Consider the following 21,730-nt stretch of genomic DNA (forward strand, 5'->3'; position numbering starts at 1 on the left):
CACAGGATAGGGGACATTAGTACTGGCAGGGGCCAGGATGGAGGACATTATTATAACAAGGGGCCAGGATGGGTGACTGTGACGATAGAGTAAGAGTAAAATCTTAATTATGCCAGACAAACTTTCTGATGGCAAAAGCAGCATACCTTTATTTTTATGTTGAATCTTTAATGTGTTCTACTTTAGTTAACACAGACTATTATTTGTGTAACCCTGAATGCTATCTGCTCTTTGATTCTGAAACAATGATGTGTATTTACAAGAGCCCCTGTGATACAAACTATGTAAATAGATTGCCTAGAACAATGAATGTTTGCTAGATATGTTAAATACCATTGTAGGGTGTTTGCCAGTCAATCTTGGGGGATGAGCTGTGGATACTTAAGCCCTGTGGAATAATATCATCCCTAATTCTTAACCTGTTGATGTGTACTTAAAAAGGAGATGTGCTTTTGTAGTGCTGGAGACAGAGTGAGTCTTGGGACAGAGATTCAGAAAGACTTTAGAAGGAGAATGAGAGACATCCTTCGGGAAAGTAGATGGATTGCATGGCATCCAAAGAGACACAGATTTGTATTCTACATGTTTCTAGCCTAAGGGTACCAGCCCTGACTGGAAAGATTTGGATCTGCTCCATTAACCATCAGAGAGACGATGGATACTTTTGCGGAGACCAGGAGAGGACAAAGAAGTCACCTGGCCTCATGGATATGTTGTTTTGGGGTTGCTAGGAGGGACCCTCCGGTCACCTAGAACCCATGGAGACATTTGGAGTTGCCAGGAGGGACCCACCGGTCGCCTAGTCCCACGGAAACTCTCGGAGAGGCCAGGGTGGGACCGTTGGGTCTCCTGGTCTTGTACCTCGATGGACTGCTAGCTTCCTAAGCTTGCCACTACCTCCTCTCTGTGGGGGCCCGCCAGAAGCGGGGGGCCACAAGTTGAGGTAGTTGGCCCTGGAAGTCTCCAAAGTCGCAGCTGTTCTATCCCAGGGGAGTGGAGAAGGAAGGGTGAGACTGTGTAATGTTTTACCATCTTGGGTATTTGCTGGGACTGTTTGTTGTCCGCTTTGTAGTTCAATAAAGCATTGCCACCCTGTTTTACCATCATCCTGTGTCGTCTGAGTAGCTTTACGCCCACGGAAGACCACGGGTCTTCACAGGGACATTACGCCAGGAAGGGCTTGAGATGGGGGGCATTATACCATGAAGGGGGCCAGGATGAGGGACGTTATACCAGGAAAGGGACCGGAATGAGCGACTTTAGTACATGAATGTGCCAGGATGGAGGATGTCATAAATGAGGGGGGTGAACACATATGTCTTTATGGGATATAGAACGCTACAAGGGCCCATTGGACTCTAGTTACACCACTGAAAGTAACCATTGCATGTTGTAGGGTAAAGACACCATTTCAGATTTTCTCCTTAAATGCTATACCCACCTTTGCAACAATTTTGTGCTCTAAGGAATCCAAAAATAGAAACAAGAATGTTTGCATATCATTTTGTTTGGAGTTTACAGCTCCCATGAAGACCTATGTCCCTCCAGAGTTACAGTCCAAAAATAAACCTTTTGTGTAATCTGACCCTGCAGTCATGTGTAACCCCATTCCATCTGCCTATAGATTAGTAAGAAGAAGAAGGAGGGAAGAGGGAGTGAAGTATCAGACTACACAGGGTTTATTTGTAGTCTGTAACCATGGGGACACCTAGGTCTGCATAGGAACTAAAAAAGTAGATTTTTAACTGCAAATTTTTGCAATGGGGAGGGACCGTGAGACTGTTATCTGTAAGGTCGAGCACAATCCTCTGTGTAAAGGAATTTCTGCCAAACTTCTACGTTGCTCCTGGGGCTCCGTGCTTGGATGTCCATCCTCTGGATGGTCACCTAGTTTGCACTCCCTAAAATAGGTTGTAACTAAGGGGTATGTCCTCCTATAACCTCCTGTGCTGATATTCCTATCTAGACTGTGAATGGCTTTAAGGGGTTATTCCGATCTTCACAGATGGATAGTTGGATAGAGCTAGTAAATATAAGCAGTTTTGCAATTTACTGCTTATTAAAATTTGCAGCTGTTCTTGAGATATTAACACTTTCTTTTGTTTACAACTGGTTGTCTAGCAGCCCGACCACCGCTGATGTTTATCTTGTAAACATTGCAATGAAGCTGGTCGGGATTAAGAGGTAATATCTATCTCCAGTGATCCCGATCAGCTTTAAAACAAGTGCTTACAAGCTCAATAGAAAAGAGCTTGTAAGCAATGCTCATGTTATGCTGTCTAGCAGCGGTGGTCGGTCTCCAAGGCAACAAGCTGTAAACAAATAAAAAGTGTTAATATCTCAAGAACAGCTGAAAATTTTATCAAGCAATAAATTGCAAAACTGCTTACATTTACAAGCTCTACCCGACAATATACATTTATGAAGATGGTGAATAACCCTTTAAGATTATGTCCCATCTGGACATCTTCTATGCACTATCATTTCATATGGATGTCATAGAAGGTCTCCAATCTCCATTAACCATTGGAGAGGAACATTTCTTGACAATTCTTGTTGTGTAATTTATCAGATTTAAAAACTCACTTGTGTTTTCTGTAAATAAAAAGATCATTTTTTTTAAGGTTTTTGAAAAATAAGTTTTTAGTATGAATGCCCCACATAACATTTAATGGCTGTACTTCTGCTCAGCTTTAATTCTTCTCTTGTTCTTCTCCATTCAAATGTAATTAGAATTATACTATCGAAGGAGGACGGACGCTGATGTTTATTTCAATGGGGAGAGGGGAACTTATCTCTTACAGGGACAAAGGATAGTGCATGTTAAAATCCAACTCACAGATCCTTTTTTCTGTTGACGTCTGTCTTAGAAGATTGTTGGGCTTGTCCCTATATACATTAGACAATCACCTATTGGCTGATCTCCTGGTAAGCCCACCCACGAGGAGACATTCAGAAATATAAGCCTTTCCCGGAACACCCTGTGAGGATCCAGGAAAAAAAGGGATTTCTCCTTTAATTCTGAAAAGTTGGCAAATATTCTGTGTTGGGCAGAAACTTTCTGGAAAGTAGCACTGAAGGTTTCCTGTGCATGTCGGCGGGATGCTTAGCGGTCAGACTGAGCCCTGGCATACAGATGCACATTTAAAGGAGCAGGAAACAGTTGTGGCAATAAAAAGGGCAGTGGCTCTTTGAGAGAATTCCGGTAGCACAATTTCAAATCCCCCATGGGACTCTTCAAAAGTTTGCCCATAAATAAGGGATTTTTTTTTTTAACATTGGTTCCCATCGTCCTTACAAAGCACAGTTACATAGAATCAACAGACAGCATCGGAAGACAAGCAAGTTCCATAGACAGTAAGGAGCGCTATCATAAGTTCATGCATTGACAGCGCAGATAGTTTCGGCATTCAATAGTGGGCAACAAATAAAAAAAAAATCCCGTCTGTGCATGCTGGGAGGCGGGGTGGGACGCTTTGGGAAACAACAAAGGAAATGGACAAAAATCTGAAAAAAATAAAATTAATAAATGGGAAGGGTGGGGAAGGGAACAAGATTTACATGTTGTAGTGACCATTCCTGGGAACTTACTCAGAGCCTTTGTTCCATAACCGTCGTCACCTAATCCGAGGCTGTCCTGCCCAGCAGTACCCAGAGAGTGAGCAATGAGAGAGGAAGAGGAGGCGCAGAAGAGGAAGGAAGAAGTCAGTGGAGTTGAAATGAATACTACCATGACAGACCGTGCCGAATAACAACCTGGATCCGCGCATCCTCCACTTTGAGTTGAGCGTGTTGACTTTTTTTTTTTTTTTAGGGATTACAAGACTTTTTTTTAGGGGGTTACAAGCAGAGAGACCTTGAAGAAGGACACGTCGATTAGCGTGATAATGACCTAAGGGCTCAGAACTAGATGAGGTATCTGGCCTAGTGACCAAATGGAAAGTTTTACGATGGGTCCCATTGACCCCCAACATAACCTATGACAATGGTAAACTCTAGTCAAGGTCTGTAACAGTTCCAGACCTTTGATTTTAAATAATACCGTCATTTTCCCAAAAAATACCGTCATACAGTGACCACATAATAGGAAGTTTTGAAGGGGTTGAGGGTGATTAGGGCCAATTCATGGTTTGGAAAAATGATTCCCCTCCATCTATCTATACAGAACACGTTCTTGCCTCCTTTTAGTTACATCATGATCTCTGTTTTTGCCATTGTTCACACACCACATATATCATCCCATAGAAAAATGTCCGATCCCATTGATCCAGTCGATCCCCAGAGGCCTTAGCAAAATTGACAGCTGATCAGCGCTAAAGACATCGGGTTGTATTGTATTGTACATCATCCCAAAATGGGGCCATATAGTTGTCAGCCAAGACCGCTATCCCTCCGATCCCCTCATACACATGCAAGCTCGGCCCGGCTGACAATGCAAGTGTCTGGAATTTGGAAAGGGGAAGAGGACGTTAACCACTAACAGACTCCTCTGACAAAAAAATTAAAAGGATCTGACGTGTTAAAAGCCAACAGCCTGACCCTTTTTTACCCTAAAACTTATTTTGATGATTGGGAAGGGGGATGGAAATCACCCCCATACACATTAAAAGGGTCGTGCCAAAATTGTCATGATTGGCTGACACTGGTCCAATGTGTCTGGTCAACTGAACTCTCCCCATAATCCTATTAAACCTTACACTGAATATAGGGGTTTACATGAAATTCTGGACTAATTTTGGCAAAGATTGTTGAAGACCAAGTGGTACCAAAAAGAGACCTCCTCAATTACTATATGGAAAAAAAAAAGCTGGTGGTCTTTCTTACAAGGTCAGTCTGTCGTCAAGTGGAAGCAGCCAAGGGTCTACTAAGGAAACAAGGTTCACCGTGCCTCATGTCTCAGCAACGTTCGTGAATATTTGGTCAACCCACCCGACGGCTGCTCCCACTCTGGAGGGTGGATATGGATCGAATTTATGTATCGAAAGGCTATTCCGTAGGGTAAAAAGGCAAAGGATCCAGGGTGTATCCATGCAGAGGTCACAGTAGCAATGCCTCTCCTGCCTATCGGACCTGTATGCCTGGATGTGTGACAAGGGTGAGAGGGAGGGATCGTGTCATGCGTGTCACCCGGTACTTTCTTTTTTGTGCCACACGTGACATCTGTCTCCGAGGCGTCTACTTACGGTCAGGGTCACTTGTTTCTTGCTCACTCTGCTCCTTGTTCTTGTAGAATGGGAACTTTCGTGAAAAGATGAGGTTCTTTTTACGCCTGTCATTGAATGACTGTGAAGGAGAGAAGGCATGGGGCAAAAACAGGGGCGTCTAATTCTTGTCACACTCATGCTGACAAAACTAGTGCGTAAATGTGGATACAACTACAGTGACCGAAGTATGTGCCGGAAACAAAAATATTCAGAAATAGAATCATTCCTTTTTTTTTATTCTTTTATTCATTTTTTTTTTTTACATTATGTTTTCCCTGTAAACTCAGTCACGGGTTAGTACATGAAGCCATAAATGCTGCCTTGTTTTTTTGTAATGATAACTATCTAGCTATCTGTGAAATAAAGCTCCTCTAATGTCCAATCTCATGGCCCTGAAATCCCTAAAATAAAGCAAATGTCAAAATGCTGAGTTTTTGCTGTGGGTTTTTTTTCTGCGCATTTTTCAAGGGTAAAAAAATGCTTCATTTTACAGTTCCAGTAAAGTAAATGAGATTTTCGAAAACAAAGAACCCATTTTATTATTTATTTTGCAAGATTGGAGACTGTGGGCTTTGATGAATGACACCTACTGACTCCCCTAACAAATAATTATCAATAGATAGAGTGTAAAAACGGAGCAATATTTGTGGATATTTCTAATGTATGAAGACACGTGGCAGACAGCGGGGGCTCTGCGCTGCAGACTCTGACACTCTCCTCACCGCCCGTTACTTCTGTGAATTGCTTCTCCTTAGTCTTTAGATACTTATTTTCCTTTTGCTTTTCTCGTTACTTTGCTCCCAGAACTCCGTCTGCTTGACATGTACTTATTATATTCTCTTCATGTGTGATATGAACTATTTTTAGATTGTAATTTATTTTGCTGTAATGTAAAGAGCTACAAGGCCGAACGGTCACACCCCGGAGACTTCTCAAGGCAGCGCACAATTCTCTTATGAGCATAATCCAAAATATGTATCCGCAGCCACAAGAAGCGTCCATCTATCCTCTATCCATCCTATCTATCTATCTATCTATCCATCCTTCTATCTATCTATCTATCTATCTATCATCTATTATCTATCTATCCTCTATCCATCCTTCTACCTCATATCTATGTATGTATCTATCTATCTATTATCTATCTATCATCTATTATCTATCTATCTATTATCTATCTATCCATCTATCTATATATTCCATATCTATCTATCTATCTATCCCATATATATCTATCTATTATTTGTCTATCTCATATCTATCTTAATATCTATCCTTATATCTATCTATCTACAGTGGATTGTGAAAGTATTCACCCCCTTTGGCTTTTTACTTATTTTGTTACATTACAACCCGTGTTTATATATTTTTGTAATCCGATTTGTGTGTGATGCATCAGCACTAAATAGTCTAAGTGGTGAAGTGAGAAAAATATAGGCATAAATTAAATTTATGGGATCAATTAATTAAAAACAGACATGTGACACTTAGATTGCACACAGCTGGATGTCCTGTCAGAAAATTTTATATACCACTTTTGCAAAGAAGGCCCTAAAAATTTCTGATACAAGAAATTACCTTCATACGTCCCATGCTTAGCGACAGGACGCCCCCCTGTGTGCAATCTAATGTCACATGTCTGTCATTATACACTTTACTTTTTCAGAAAGGCCAAACAACACCAAGAAGACCAAGGAGATCTCCAAACACCACCATGAAGACCATGGAGATCTCCAAACAACACCATGAAGACCAAGGAGATCTCCAAACAACACCATAAAGACCAAGGAGATCTCCAAACAACACCATAAAGACCAAGGAGATCTCCAAACAACACCATAAAGACCAAGGAGATCTCCAAACAACACCATAAAGACCAAGGAGATCTCCAAACAACACCATAAAGACCAAGGAGATCTCCAAACAACACCATAAAGACCAAGGAGATCTCCAAACAACACCATAAAGACCAAGGAGATCTCCAAACAACACCAAGAAGACCAAGGAGATCTCCAAACAACACCAAGAAGACCAAGGAGATCTCCAAACAACACCATGAAGCCCAAGGAGATCTCCAAACAACACCATAAAGACCATGGAGATCTCCAAACAACACCATAAAGACCATGGAGATCTCCAAACAACACCATGAAGACCATGGACATCTCCAAACAACACCATGAAGACCATGGACATCTCCAAACAACACCATGAAGACCATGGACATCTCCAAACAACACCATAAAGACCAAGGAGATCTCCAAACAACACCATAAAGACCAAGGAGATCTCCAAACAACACCATAAAGACCAAGGAGATCTCCAAACAACACCAAGAAGACCAAGGAGATCTCCAAACAACACCAAGAAGACCAAGGAGATCTCCAAACAACACCAAGAAGACCAAGGAGATCTCCAAACAACACCATGAAGCCCAAGGAGATCTCCAAACAACACCATAAAGACCATGGAGATCTCCAAACAACACCATGAAGACCAAGGAGATCTCCAAACAAGTCAGGGACAAAGGTGTTGAGAAGTACAAGTCAGTGTTGGGTTCTAAAAAAAATATTCCAATCTATGAAGATCTCCCGGAGCACCATCAAACCCATTATTATCAAATGGAAAGAACATGGTAACACAATAAACCTGCCAAAAGAGGGCGCCCATCAAAATCTTAGCCCGGGGAAGGAGGGTATTAATCAGAGAGGCAGCACAAAGACCAAAGGTAACCCTGAAGGAGCTGCAGAATTCCCAAGCAGAGACTGGAATTTGTCCATACGACCATAATAAGCTGTACACTCCATAGAGGTTGCCTTTATGGAATAGTGGGCAGAAAAAAGCCTTTACTTACAGACAAACATTGCAGGGCTCGCTTTGAGTTTGCCAAAAGACAGGTAGGAGACTCCCCAAATGTATAAAGGAAAGTGCTGTGGTCAGATGAGACCAAAATTCAACTTTTTGGCCACCAAGGTAAACGCTATGTCTGGTGCCAAACCAATACAGCTCATCACCCCAAGAACACCATCCCCACTGTGAAACTTGGTGGCAGCATCATGCCATGGGGATCTTTTTCGGCAGCAGGGACAGGGAAAATGGTCGGAGTCGAGAGGAAGATGGATGGTGTGAAATACAGGGATATTCTTCAGCAAAACCTGTTTCAGTCTGTCAGTGCTTTGAGACTGGGTCGGAGGTTCACCTTCCAACAAGACAATGACCCAAAGCATACTGCTAAAGCATCACTCGAGTGGTTTAAGGAGAAACGTGTAAATGTTTTGGAGCGGCCGAGTCACAGCCCAGACCTTAATCCAGGGGTCGACAAAGTTGTTCAGAATCTAGGAGCCAGCCAAAAAATTTAGGAGCCAGAATTTTTTTTGTTGACAAACTGTACATATAGACCCCCTCACACACGGCGTCTCCCCGGGGAGCACGGCCTTTGTATGTACTTACACAGGTAGCGGGAGATGAGAACGGGCCCCCGGCCACAGCGATCCTTCCCCCCAGGGCCGGCTCCTGGTTTTTCTGGGCCCCGGGCGAAAGAGTCTCAGTGGGCCCTTTTAACACATACACGATTCATGATGCACAGATACGGCGGAGAAATAAATATATATATATATATATATATATATATTTATTTATTTATTACACATGGCCCAGCCTGCCCCCTCATCCTTCACATACGCAGACATATGCGTGTGCACACACGGTACGCAGACATATGCACACGCACACACGGTACGCAGACATATGCACACGCACACACGGTACGCAGACATATGCACGCACACACACGGTACGCAGACATATGCGTGTGCAAACACGGTACGCAGACATATGCACACGCACACACGGTACGCAGACATATGCACACACACGGTACGCAGACATATGCGTGCGCACACACGGTACGCAGACATATGCGCGCGCACACACGGTACGCAGACATATGCGTGCGCACACACGGTACGCAGACATATGCGCGCGCACACACGGTACGCAGACATATGTACACATACAGACATACACATAGATAAAACAGACAAATATATATACACAGTCATATACACTGACATTCACATACATGCACTCACACAGACCCATTACTAATATTTTTAATATGGGGATTGGGGAAGCCTCACTCACCTATCCCTGGTCCAGTGTCCTGTCCAGCAGCTCCTCGGGTATGGGGCAGTGCAGGGCCCCCGGCGTGTCACAGACTTCATGGCCCTGGAACATCAGAGGGGCCCACTTGCGGTCGGGTCCGGGCCCCTCCCGCCCATCTGTGCAGGACCTCCGCTCCGACGGTGTTTGATTGCCGGCACTCCCCCAGACATGGCCGCGCGCTGTGCGGCTGTGTCTGCTAGTAATGACGCGGCAGGAGCGACACACAAGCACAATTAAAGGTGCAGTGCCGTCGACCCTGCCGTGTCATTACTAGCAGACACAGCCGGACAGCGCGCGGCCATGTCTGGGGGAAGTGCCGGCAATCAAGCAGCGCCTGCGTCCCTGAACAGGTGCCGAGGAAGCGGCCAGGGCCCCGACAGTGAGTGGGCGGGTGGGTGTGTGGGCCCGGCCCCGACAGTGAGTGGGCGGGTGGGTGTGTGGGCCCGGCCCCGACAGTGAGTGGGCGGGTGGGTGTGTGGGCCCGGGCCCCGACAGTGAGTGGGCGGCTGGGCCCCTCTGATTTTCCAGGGCCCCGGCACTTGCCCGGGTACGCCGGGTGCTGACGCCGGCCCTGCTTCCCCCGTAACCCAACTCTCCCTGTCCAGTCCCGGAGCATAAGGGGGGCGGAGCAAAGTGGAGAAGGCGGCCTGAGCGATACTGTCCCTGCTTCCTCCGATTGGATGACTCCGTGCAGGAGGTGGGATTGGATTGAGAGTATTTTTTTTTCTTCTCAACTCCTCAAGCACCAGGCAACATTTTCTAGGCGCCAGACAACATTTTCTAGGCGCCACTGGCGACCAGGCGCCAGGGTTTGTCGAGCCCTGCCTTAATCTAATGGAGAATCTGTGGTCAGACATGAAGATTGCTGTTCACCAGAGGAAACCATCTAACCTGAATGAGCTGGAGCAGTTTTGCCTTGAAGAATGGGCAGAAATCCCAGTGGCCAAATGTGTAAAGTTCATAGAGACTTATCCAAAGTGACTTGCAGTTGTGATTGCCGCAAAAGGAGGCTCTACAAAGTACTGACTTTAGGGGGGGTGAATACATATGCTGATGCCAATTTTTAGTTATTTGATCCCATAAATGTAATTTATGCCTATATTTTTCTCACTTCACCAACTTAGACTGTTTAGTGCTGATGCACCATGCACAAATTGGATTCCAAAAATATTTACACACAGGTTGTAATGTAACAAAAAACGGGAAGTAAAAAAGCCAAGGGAGATGAATACTTTTGCAAGCCACTGTATTTGTCTACCTATTAATTTACACTTTTCTTAATCTATTAATTTGTAAATAAAATGAATGTTAGTTTTAAAGAAACCTGTCCCACAATAATAATGACTAATAGGAAATTATGAGTTTACATTGTTACACCAATCTCTGGTGCGTTTTGAAGTTTCACCACTATATAATATGATGACATTAGAGTTTTCGCTTTATTCACTTTGTCACTGAAGTTTTGTACCACTTTTACATTTCAAGCATATCTGAACTTTAAAAAAAAAACAAAAACAAAAAAACAACAACTTAAAAATGTAAAGATAAAACATAAACCAATATATGGCGGCTGATTAACCCGTTCATCTCTGAAGAGTATTTATTGAATAAAAAGAAAAGTAATGGATGATTTCCAAACCTCTAAAAATAATCTCTACTTTTTAGCAGGGTGAATCACAGTGATCAGGTGAACCTGTCATTGAGTGTTCAGTTTCCCTGCAGCACCCCCACAGTGGAAATTAGGTATTACACCATAGATATTTAGAGTAATAATTTATGCCAGACTTTTAGGTCCTTCAGAGCAAGAAACCAAGATGTCAGGATCCTAATTAAAGGACCTCCACCCTCTATTAAATCATAATTCATTAATAAAACGGCTTTACTAAAATGGACAACCCCTTTAACTCTATTCCCCCTGTCTTCTACTGTCTGTCTAGAGGAGGAAGCAAAGCAAGTGACATCAGGATCAGACTACGCAAGGGTTATATTCTGTACCTATGGAGGCCCACAATTCTGCATACCCAATACGGCATTTTTGCAAAGTTGCCTCCTTTTTTGATTTGAAATGCATTGCAACAATAAAAAACTATTACGGACGTAATCTTTAAAAAAATATGGCCCTTATAAATCCTAATTGCAGAAGATCAGAGGTGAAGGGGTTAAACTAAATGGAGATTCAGCTGCAACGTAAAGGATGTCATGCCTGAGAAAATACTTGAACAGTAAAAAAAAAAAAACCATGCAGATGCAAAGCATGAAGAATAGAGAATGAATGAGAAGTAGAGAAAGACCCATGATGGCGGCGGATATGGGGCAATATACGGTATATGAAACGCCATGACTATAGCCATGCACGCAACTGAAAATGGGACGAGAAGATGGATGGCCAATGGACTGGGTTATATGTCTTCTCACAGTGGGAAATGTAATGCATCAATAATTCCTAATTATAACACTTCTATCTGTTCTGGAAACCCAATGTGTGTCATCATTTTCCGAGATTTGACGCAAAAATCATCATAAAAACAATATAATAGTAACAAAAAAAAAACAAACACCTTAGAACATACATTATATTAAAGTGAACCTGTCATCACCACTATACAAGACCAATGCTAAATATAAAGCAAATATATTTGTCATTTTATTCCAATTTTTTGATAATTATTTCTTTCTTTTTATAACTAAATATTTAATTAAAGAGAACGCGTCAATATAAGAGACCCAATAAAAATTGGAGCATCGCCGTGATACCCAAATAAAGTTATCCTAGTTGGTAAAACTTCAACCCGCTAATTTCAAAATTTGGAAAAAAAATTTCACAAAATGCTTTTTTTTTTTAAATATTTGTAAAATTTACATGTCACTTTTAATTTAATCACACGATCTCTCTCGGCCAAAGATCGAAGTCACAGACCACATAACTCTACAAAACTTTAGCTCCCCTGTTTAGGGTATAATTGTACCGACTAATATAACTCTCTCAAGGTATCACAGCGATGCCCTTATTCTTATTGGTCTCTTATAGATACAGGTTCCCTTTAAATATTATTCCCCCCCTTATTTCCCATAATAGAGATAAAAGGGGGTCACTTATATTATTTTTTCTTACGATGAGTGTAATAACTGTTACAGTATTTCCGGTTGTACGTGAGGGTGACCGGTCCACGATAATTAAAACAGAGATCAACCATCAGGGAACACTTCTAAATAAGATTAGACCTGAGAAATTCACATTAACAACCATCCCACAAAAAAATTCAACTTTTTTTTTTTTTTTACAGTTTTTGGTAAATGATACAAGTAAAACATAACCTCAAAATAATTCCCTACTTAATGGGTCACTGACGATCCACAAAACTTTCATCATGTCATATGTTTCGTTTAGTGGGGGTTCCGGGTGGTAAGAACCACGCCAATTGTTATGTACGAATAAAGTGGCTAAACAATATTTCTCTTTGCTACTTTTTTTTTAAAGGATTTCATCACATAGGCTATAGATTGACTAAGAGACAGTTAAATCACTTTGTTTGGCCCGCCCATGAGGAGCTGATCAGACCAATCAAAGAGGCACAAAGTTCAATCAGATGATCGTAGAGGTCCTTGCTCTTGTACTTTATACCTCTGACATGTGAGAAACTTTTTTAAATGTCAGTGAGTCATTATTGGAACGAAATAATGTTTTTCTATGCATGATTATAATACCACAATATAATATGAAAAAAAAAAAACAATTGCAAAGAAATTTTTAGGCTCCTCATTTATCAATCAGCTCAATTTTTTTATTATTCTTTTTCTATTTTATATATTAGTTTTGCTACAACTTCTTTTTTTTGTCCAGTGAATTGGGTCTTAAAAGGGGAAGTGCTCCTGAAATCTGGTAGTCTTGGGACGATCACTGTCCCAATGTCTCACAATTTGGACTAAATATAAATATACGGTAACTTAAGAATTTCTTTTAAAAAATACAGTTGTAATAGTCTAAGAGATGGTTGGAGGGATCCACGGTGCATGATGACTCCATGACCCATGAAGTTGTAGACATCGATTCCAACAATGATATCTTGTTGTGACGGACATTTACTTTACCGGTTGGTTCTCCCGGACTCTCCTATAAGCATCAAGAAAAACAAGGGGCCCATAGCAAAGATCAAAATTGGGTCTAATATTGTAAAGAGAGATTCTGCCACCTAGAAGGACCTTGTGGGCATTCCTCTTTCAATTACCTTTGAGCCAATTCCCAACTGCCTTGTTTGCTAATATTACAGTTCCTACTAAGTTGGAAGTCCTAAATAGACTACATACTGGCCATAATTACCCAGCCACATACATTATTAGTGTCCAGTCCTGGCAAAAGCCACCAACACATCAGAGTTTTCTCCAGAACTGATCTCTAATTGGCACAGGAAGAGAGAGACACACATTTAAGTGACACAGGAAGAGAGAGAGACACATTTAAGTGACACAGGAAGAGAGAGACACACATTTAAGTGACACAGGAAGAGAGAGAGACACATTTAAGTGACACAGGAAGAGAGAGAGACACATTTAAGTGACACAGGAAGAGAGAGACACACATTTAAGTGGCACAGGAACAGAGAGACACACATTTAAGTGGCACAGGAAGAGAGAGACACACATTTAAGTGGCACAGGAAGAGAGAGACACACATTTAAGTGGCACAGGAAGAGAGAGACACACATTTAAGTGGCCACTGAGTGGCTTATGGCTCTGACTTTCCGGGTAGAGGAGTAGCGAGCACCGCAGGACCATATAAGACCGAAGAGTGGAGAACCCCTTTAAACAATATAGGTGGCAGTCATATACCTCATGGGCTTTCAGGCCAACAAAATAATTGATGCTGTGATTAAGAAGAAGAAGGACTGATGGAAAGTGAAGATGACACAGATCTGTATTCTCTACATGCAGCGTCTAATGATCGTCTTCTGAGTTACGCGGCAGAGATTGCCTTTGAAGCTCGTTTGTGTAATTGCATAATTATGAGATGAAATATAACGATCTTCTCTTTTGTGAATTCATTATAATAAACTTTATTTAATTATACACTTTGCACAAAATTTCATTCACTTTCCATCTAGGATGAGTCTCCGGCAGCTGAAAAGTTACCGGGCCGTCATGTTTGTATTAAAGGGCTATATCTATCCTACACTCCTATAAGTAGGACATGAATGATACATGGGGGTCCTATAGGTGGGAAAATGAGGGATCACGACCTGCCTAATTTAATGAAGAGCAGGCCAAGCTTGCTTAAAGCTATTACTTCTTCAAAACTTAGCAGAGCGAAGGAGTCGTAATAAAATAAGCGTTACTCATTGCCGCTGCTCTAATGGTCTCTGCTAGGGAGGTCCAACCATTCAGTCATCTGACTAATGATTGGCTGCAGGGTCAAAGTGCCTGATGAACGGGACATCATCACTTCTGGCAGAGACAAATGGAACTATGGGGGATTGTATTGGTAATTAACACCAATTAAATTAAATACCAATGCTCCCAACAATCCCTTCCCTGCAGCAAATTTTGAAAAAGCTGTGGAAAAGCCCTTTAACTTCCATAGATTTTTAAGGAAAGAGCCCCACACAAACACCTATCACATATTTAGGTCCCATGGATCTACAATGAATGTATAAGATGGGAATAACCCCCTTTTTTTTGGCTATGGCAATAAGTGGATTGATGTAAGTAAAAATTATTGCAACCGCAGGTGGCAACTGCTAGATTTTCAATTTTAAAATGTTTGAAAATATTTAAACTGTAACTGTCGTTTTAGAATAACTTTCAGTAGAATGTCTGTGTGTTCCACTAGCTCCTCCCCTCTCCATAGAGTGTCTACTCTAGCACCTCCTCTCTCCATAGACTGTCTGCTCTAGCACCTCCTCTCTCCATTAAGTGTCTGCACTAGCTCCTCTCCTTTCCATAGTGTCTCCCTTAGCTCCTCCCCTCTCAACAGTATTTGCTCTAGCTCCTCCCCTCTCCATAGAGTGTGTTTCTCTAGCTCCTCCCCTCTCCATAGAGTGTGTTCCTCTAGCTCCTCCCCTCACCATAGAAACTTATGAGCAGCAACTGCCATCTCCATTGAGAATGAAAAATCAGTCCAGGAGGAGAAAGAAGCAGATTTTTCTAAAAAGATATATCACAATTTATTTTTTTCTTTTCATGTGAACTTCTTATTATGAAATAAAAATTAAAAGGACGTTTACACTTTAAAATATTTCTATGTAATTTTTCATTTATTTATTTTATTTAAATGATTTCAATTAAATGCATGCATTTGGGACTAAAAATAATTTTTAGAATTGGGTTTCATTAAAAATTTTGCACAGTCTCTGTGTTGCACTCTATTGTGCTTTGCAGAATGAGTTTACTGAGAATCCATCAGTGAGCTCATTCTGAAAGTCCAATGAGAGTTCCTAACTCTTTTATCTGTCTTTTTCTGAGCTCCTCTCAGACAATTTATGACCACAGACCACATCAAAGTTGAACGTGCAAAGAAACAAAGAACCTGTAAAAGTCAAAGGCTGCAACATTTTTATTGAAACCGGATAGTAAAAATGATTTTTTTGCCCAAAATACATGAATTTATGTAAAAAGGTAAATTGTCCCCAGAGGTGGACAACCTCTTTAAATGTAAGTCTACGGCTAAAAAAAAATTGATTCTCTTAAAAATAAAATCTTATCGACAATTCCAAACTGTTGGATTTTCGGCAGCTGGTTTAGGAATGTTGCGCAGCAAAGGCTGATGTTCGTTCTTGTCTTGTAGTGGAGGAGGGCTCTTTATATTTCCTGCAATTTTGCATACACTATGTTTTTCTTGAGTATTTATTACTTTTTTGTCCCTTTAAAAAATAAAGAAAAAACAAACAACATTGCACTTCAAGTACGAAAATAACTCTCGTTCGCCAAGTGAATCGGCGGCTCCAGCAGTTTTTTCGTTCTCAGATTTTGCTAATTATAGGGATCTTTGTGCATGAAAAATTTCTGCAACGTTCGCTTTTAACTTTTGAAAATAACAAAAAAAATATATTATAAATATTTTTTATTGCAGAGATAAATTATGAGTGTTATTAAGAAAAAGCGACTTAACCCCTTCCCGACATCCACTGTGCCTGTCCGGTGCAAGTTGGGTGTGCATTTATGGCGTGGGATCAGGAGCACAATCGGGCGTCAAGTGATTGTAATGGCAGCTGGGAACCTACTGAAGGCCCTCGTCGCCTGTGGTTGGACTTCACAGGTGATCGTTAATTTCTCTACATACTGCGATTTTGATTTATCGCATAAGAGAAATGATCGCAGGCTCAAGTTTCCAGGGGTAGTAAAAAAATATATATTAAAAAAAGTTATTAAAAATGCAACAAGCATAAAAGTTTGACTGTAAAAAAGGAGCTCACCTGTCCGTGTGCACAGCAAAATACTCCAGTAATAGTATTGATCCAGTAGTATAAAAGGCACAAAAAATGGTGGAACACAACAGGACAAAAATTGAAAAAGCAGAAAAGAAATATCCACTGCGCTCCAGGCAACATGTTTCAGACCTGCACGGTCCTTTATCAGGCCTCAAAAGACCTCGACAAAGGACCACGTAGGTCTGAAACATGATCCCTGGAGCGCAGTGGATATTTCTTTTCTGCCTTTTTAATTTTTGTGCTGTTGTGAGAATAAAAAGAATAAAAAGAAATAAACAATAAAGATTTTTAGTATTGCCAAATCTAAGTACATTTTGTAAAGCTCTAAAAAAAAATTGAAACGTCAGACTTGCTGAGTTTTTCAGTCGTAGTACCTCTTCAATAAAAAGGGACCCAAATGTTATATGTTCCCCAAAATGGTACCACTAAAAACCAAAGCTCAGCACGCAAAAAAAAAAACAAAAAACATTCACACCGCTACATTTCCCGGAAAAATAACAGTTACGAAAGTTCTCAGAAATAGTGAGACTAAACAATTTTTTATTTTTTACAAAGTTCAGAATTTTTTTTAACCCCTAAAATATATAAAAAAAAATATACAAGTTTGGACGTTGTAAAAAAAGGAAACCCCAAAAAAACTGTTTCCCAATTTAAAAAAAAAAAAAAAAACCAAAAATGGAAATTGGCTGTAGTGGGAAAGGGTTAATACATTAAAATAAGAATACAAAAAAGAAACATTAAAGTGATAAATAAAATGATAGAACTGATAAAAAAAACCCCTGAAAACTGGCTATAAAAAAATAATACAAAAGAATAAAATATATACCATGAAAGAGTCATGAAAAGGTTAAATGTTGTTATATTAACACCCGTGGTCAGCAAGAGGTCTATTAGTGATTAATGAAGAAGTGTTCCAGGCAGACACACATCTACATGAGGTGAAATAAGGGGCACATTAGGGGACGATTGTCTAGAACTGATGACCGTTGTTGGTTTTGTGGACCATTATGAGGATGATGATTATTGAAGTTCAATCATCAGAGCAAAGAGAAGATGGAATGTTTCAGTCAAGACAAGGAACGCGTTAGATTTTCGCTTCAGTGATGACTTTGAGCAGAGGCTTGGAGACGGCACTTCAAAGCATCAGCAGACTCAGTCGGCACCTCTCATGACCGAGCTCAGAAGTGCTGTCCCTTCAGCTGACAAGCCCTGTGATATACTTTCTAATGATCAGCACATCGCAGGGCTTGTCAGCTGAACGGACAGCACTTCAAAACAGCTTCCAGCAGAGAGGAGAGTGAAGTCTGATCTGAGCATGTGTGCTCAGACTGCTGTCACTCACCGAAACCTAGCCCCACTCCCACCCTCTGTTTGACTGATTTCGGTCCCCAGATCGGAAGCAGCAGAGCCGGAATCAAAACTGAAGGATATAGGACCCACAGAGAAATGAGCTTACAGAAGGGCAGGTAATAAATGTGCATTAGAAAACTGTTAGGAATTGTTAGGACTAATGAAATGGGGTGAAATTAGTAGTGGATAATCCTTTTATAATATCCCCTGAGTCCCACCATGTACAGCTCCCCCCACACACAGTATGATGGCCCCCTCTGTAGTCCCCATACTTTATGACTGCCCTCACATTAGTCCCCACATTAGCTCTCATACTGTATGAGGGCCCCCGCAATAGTCTCCACACTATATAATGGCCCCCAAATAAGCCCCCATACTGTATGAGGGTCCATCACAATAGTACCTACACTATATGATAACCCCCAAATAAGATCCCATACTGTATGATGGCCCCACACATTAGTTTCCACGCTGTATAATGGCCCCCACACTTTAAGGGCCCCCCACAGTAGCCTCTAAAATGTATGAGGGTCACTCTCAATGTATGATGCACCCACAGTCACACAAAAAGTTTTAAAATAAAAAACGTCATATACTCACCTAATCCAGGATCCTGATGTGTCCACTGTGCAGATCAATGCGTTGATGTCCCTGCACTACTGCTCTCAGCCAATGCAGGATAATACAATGGCAGAGGCACCGCTGCACTAACAGGACGTAAAGAGTCCCTACGTGGCGCGATAACGTCACCGCGTCGGGACGCTGACCTTCCTGTGCTTGTTCCGGCACCTCGGCCATTACATCATCCTGCCGTGGCTGAGAGCGGTTGTACAACAAGATAGTCTCTCCCTGCTCTACCACAGAGCACAACTGTATCGGCGTGAGTGAGTCCGAATGTTGGCAAGGTCAAAAATAAATCTGTGACCCATGCATGACTGAATTTGTGGTACTAACGCAAAAGGGGTGCCCTTTTAGAAATAATGATGGGTTCTAATTCTCTTTGTGGTCGATGGGTTGTGACTTTACCGCTAGGTCCCAGTGCTATAACATAGTCCCCCTTGTTGGGTGGTCCTTCCTTTTAGGACCTCTCGCCCAGCCAAGAAACTGGCCACATTTTTGCCTTTTTGGATGTTTTCTAAGACTGATTTTTTTATGCCAGGCCTAGACAAAAGTAGGTTGGAGTAATGTGGGCCCAATTTCTATATTTTATCTTGGATGTCTGTGCGCCAAAAGTGAAAATCTACCCCAGTTCATGATCTATAGATTACACCAATTTCTGACATAAATTTTAGCAGATTTGATGGATTGACTTTTATAGCCATTTTTCAAAAATGGAGAAAAAAGTAAAAAGTAGCAAAATTCAATGCAAATTTGATGTTTGTCAAAATTTGTGACTTTTCCATGTCTGAAAAATTGTATGTATTTGGGGCTAAAAATCATTTGCATCATTTGGCTTTTACAGGCTCTTAGTTTCTTTACACTTCCAACTTTGATGCGGTCTGTGGTCATGTTTTCCCTACATATTCATCTTTGATGTGGTCTGTGTCATGTTTTCCCTACACACTCGTCTTTGATGTGGTCTTTGGTCATGTTTTCCTTACACATTCATCTTTGATGTGGTCTGTGGTCATGTTTTCCCTACACATTTATCTTTGATGTGGTCTGTGGTCATGTTTTCTCTACAAATTCATCTTTGATGTGCTCTGTGGTCATGTTTTCCCTACACATTCATCTTTGACGTGGTCTTTGGTCATGTTTTCCCTAAACATTCATCTTTGATGTGGTCTGTGGTTGTGTTTTCCCTGCACATTCATCTTTGATGTGGTCTGTGGTTGTGTTTTCCCTGCACATTCATCTTTGATGTGGTCTGTGGTTGTGTTTTTCTTACACATTCATCTTTGATGTGGTCTTTGGTCATGTTTTCCCTACACATTCATCTTTGATGTGGTCTGTGGTCATGTTTTCCCCTACACATTCATCTTTGACGTGGTCTTTGGTCATGTTTTACCTACACATTCATCTTTGATGTGGTCTGTGGTTGTGTTTTCCCTGCACATTCATCTTTGATGTGGTCTTTGGTCATGTTTTCCCTGCACATTCATCTTTGATGTGCTCTGTCGTTGTGTTTTACCTACACATTCATCTTTGATGTAATCTGTGGTCGTGATTTCCCTACACATTCATCTTTGATGTAATCTGTGGTCGTGATTTCCCTACACATTCATCTTTGATGTGGTCTTTGGTCATGTTTTCCCTACACATTCATCTTTGATGTGGTCTGCGATCATAAATCAGCTGAAAGAAACTCAGAAAAAAACAAATAAGAGTAACAAACTTTCCATTGGAAGGAGTTCACCGACAATTCTCAGTACTGCAGCCAGCAATACATAATGCAACACAGAGGTTATGGGAGGCAAATAGTGCATTTTTTTTAATGAGACCTAATCACACAAAATTAATTTTAGACCCAAATAACTAGTTGAGTGCAGTGGTCAAAGTCTCACCTGGGCCATGGAGCCTGAGGAGCCCAAAAGGTCTCTATGTGAAGATAAAAGATGAGATAATTGGGGGTCCTGTTAGAGATTTTGTATTGGGGCCCCAGAAGCTTCAACTTACGCCACTAGCTGTAAGCAACTTAAAGAGGAAATCCAAGATTTGGAATCTAAACCTTGAAGACATTTTGCAAAATATTGTTAAGATGCCTTAAAGGGGTATTTCCATTTGAGACAAATTATCACCTATCCAGTAGACCAGTTGATCATTGTGAGTCCTACCACTACTGATTACCAGAATTAGTGTCCCCCATTAGGCCTTCTGAATGAAAGCTAATTTGGATATATTTGGCCAACCTTGTGGGATCAACTGCCATTCCCCAGAAAAGCATCCATGGTAATTAAAGGGATCCACCAGCAAATACAGGATGTTTATGGCTAATATGATTTTTGGTGCCCCCAGCCTCCGCTATTTGTCTCTTCCATGACTTACACTTATCTTCGCTTTTACTTTTCCTGATTTTGGCTTTTTAGTGCATTCTGAAAAGACTCGAAACAATGTCCGTCACAACAATCATAGGATTAGATTGTATCAGCTGTAATCTGGAAGCCATTAGTCCGCGGCAATTTTTTTATAAAAAAAAACCAGCCTAAATAGGCAAATGTAATAATAAGAGCGGTGATGTGATTACCGCTGACTGCAGGACCGTCTGTAGAGAAAATGAGATCACTGGCCATTATATGGGAAAATTGTAAATCGTATCCAACGCTCAAATCCAACTCCCCCCATGTCTAAAATGTGGCGCAATTTATAAAAAAAAAAAAAGATATCATTTAACATTTCTATATGATTAGAGGAATATTTTATTATCTACACAGCAAATTATTTATATTATTTATAATTGTATCCTATTAATATATCATTTATATCAAGTTTTTAATTTGCATTTTATGTATATGATTATTAAATTTTATTTTATATCCAAAAAATAAATAAATATACACAATTTTATTTATTACAATTATAATTGTGTCATATTATTTATTATACACTATACTGTTTTTTTTATAATAAATGTAATCTAATACTATTTTTTAT

At 40.9% G+C, this 21,730-nt stretch overlaps 1 protein-coding gene across 10 annotated transcripts in view; it reads right to left on the reverse strand.

Moving 5' to 3' along the window:
- Nucleotides 1-21,730, reverse strand: part of DLG2 (discs large MAGUK scaffold protein 2) — a 1,666,258-nt gene that overhangs the window by 19,795 nt on the left and 1,624,733 nt on the right. For 7 of the 10 annotated variants that reach the window (XM_073661731.1, XM_073661710.1, XM_073661715.1 and 4 more), the window contains one exon: nt 5,184-5,283. In XM_073661731.1, coding sequence (XP_073517832.1) covers nt 5,184-5,283 — 100 coding nt within the window. Of the gene's footprint in view, nt 1-3,591; nt 3,638-5,183; nt 5,284-21,730 lie in introns of all 10 variants that reach the window. The other 3 variants (XM_073661711.1, XM_073661738.1, XM_073661745.1) reach the window with 1 other exon arrangement.

This window comes from Phyllobates terribilis, unplaced genomic scaffold (assembly GCF_046119375.1).
Source record: "Phyllobates terribilis strain yellow unplaced genomic scaffold, ASM4611937v1 Scaffold_2__4_contigs__length_985480577, whole genome shotgun sequence".
NCBI classification, from domain to species: Eukaryota; Metazoa; Chordata; class Amphibia; order Anura; family Dendrobatidae; genus Phyllobates; species Phyllobates terribilis.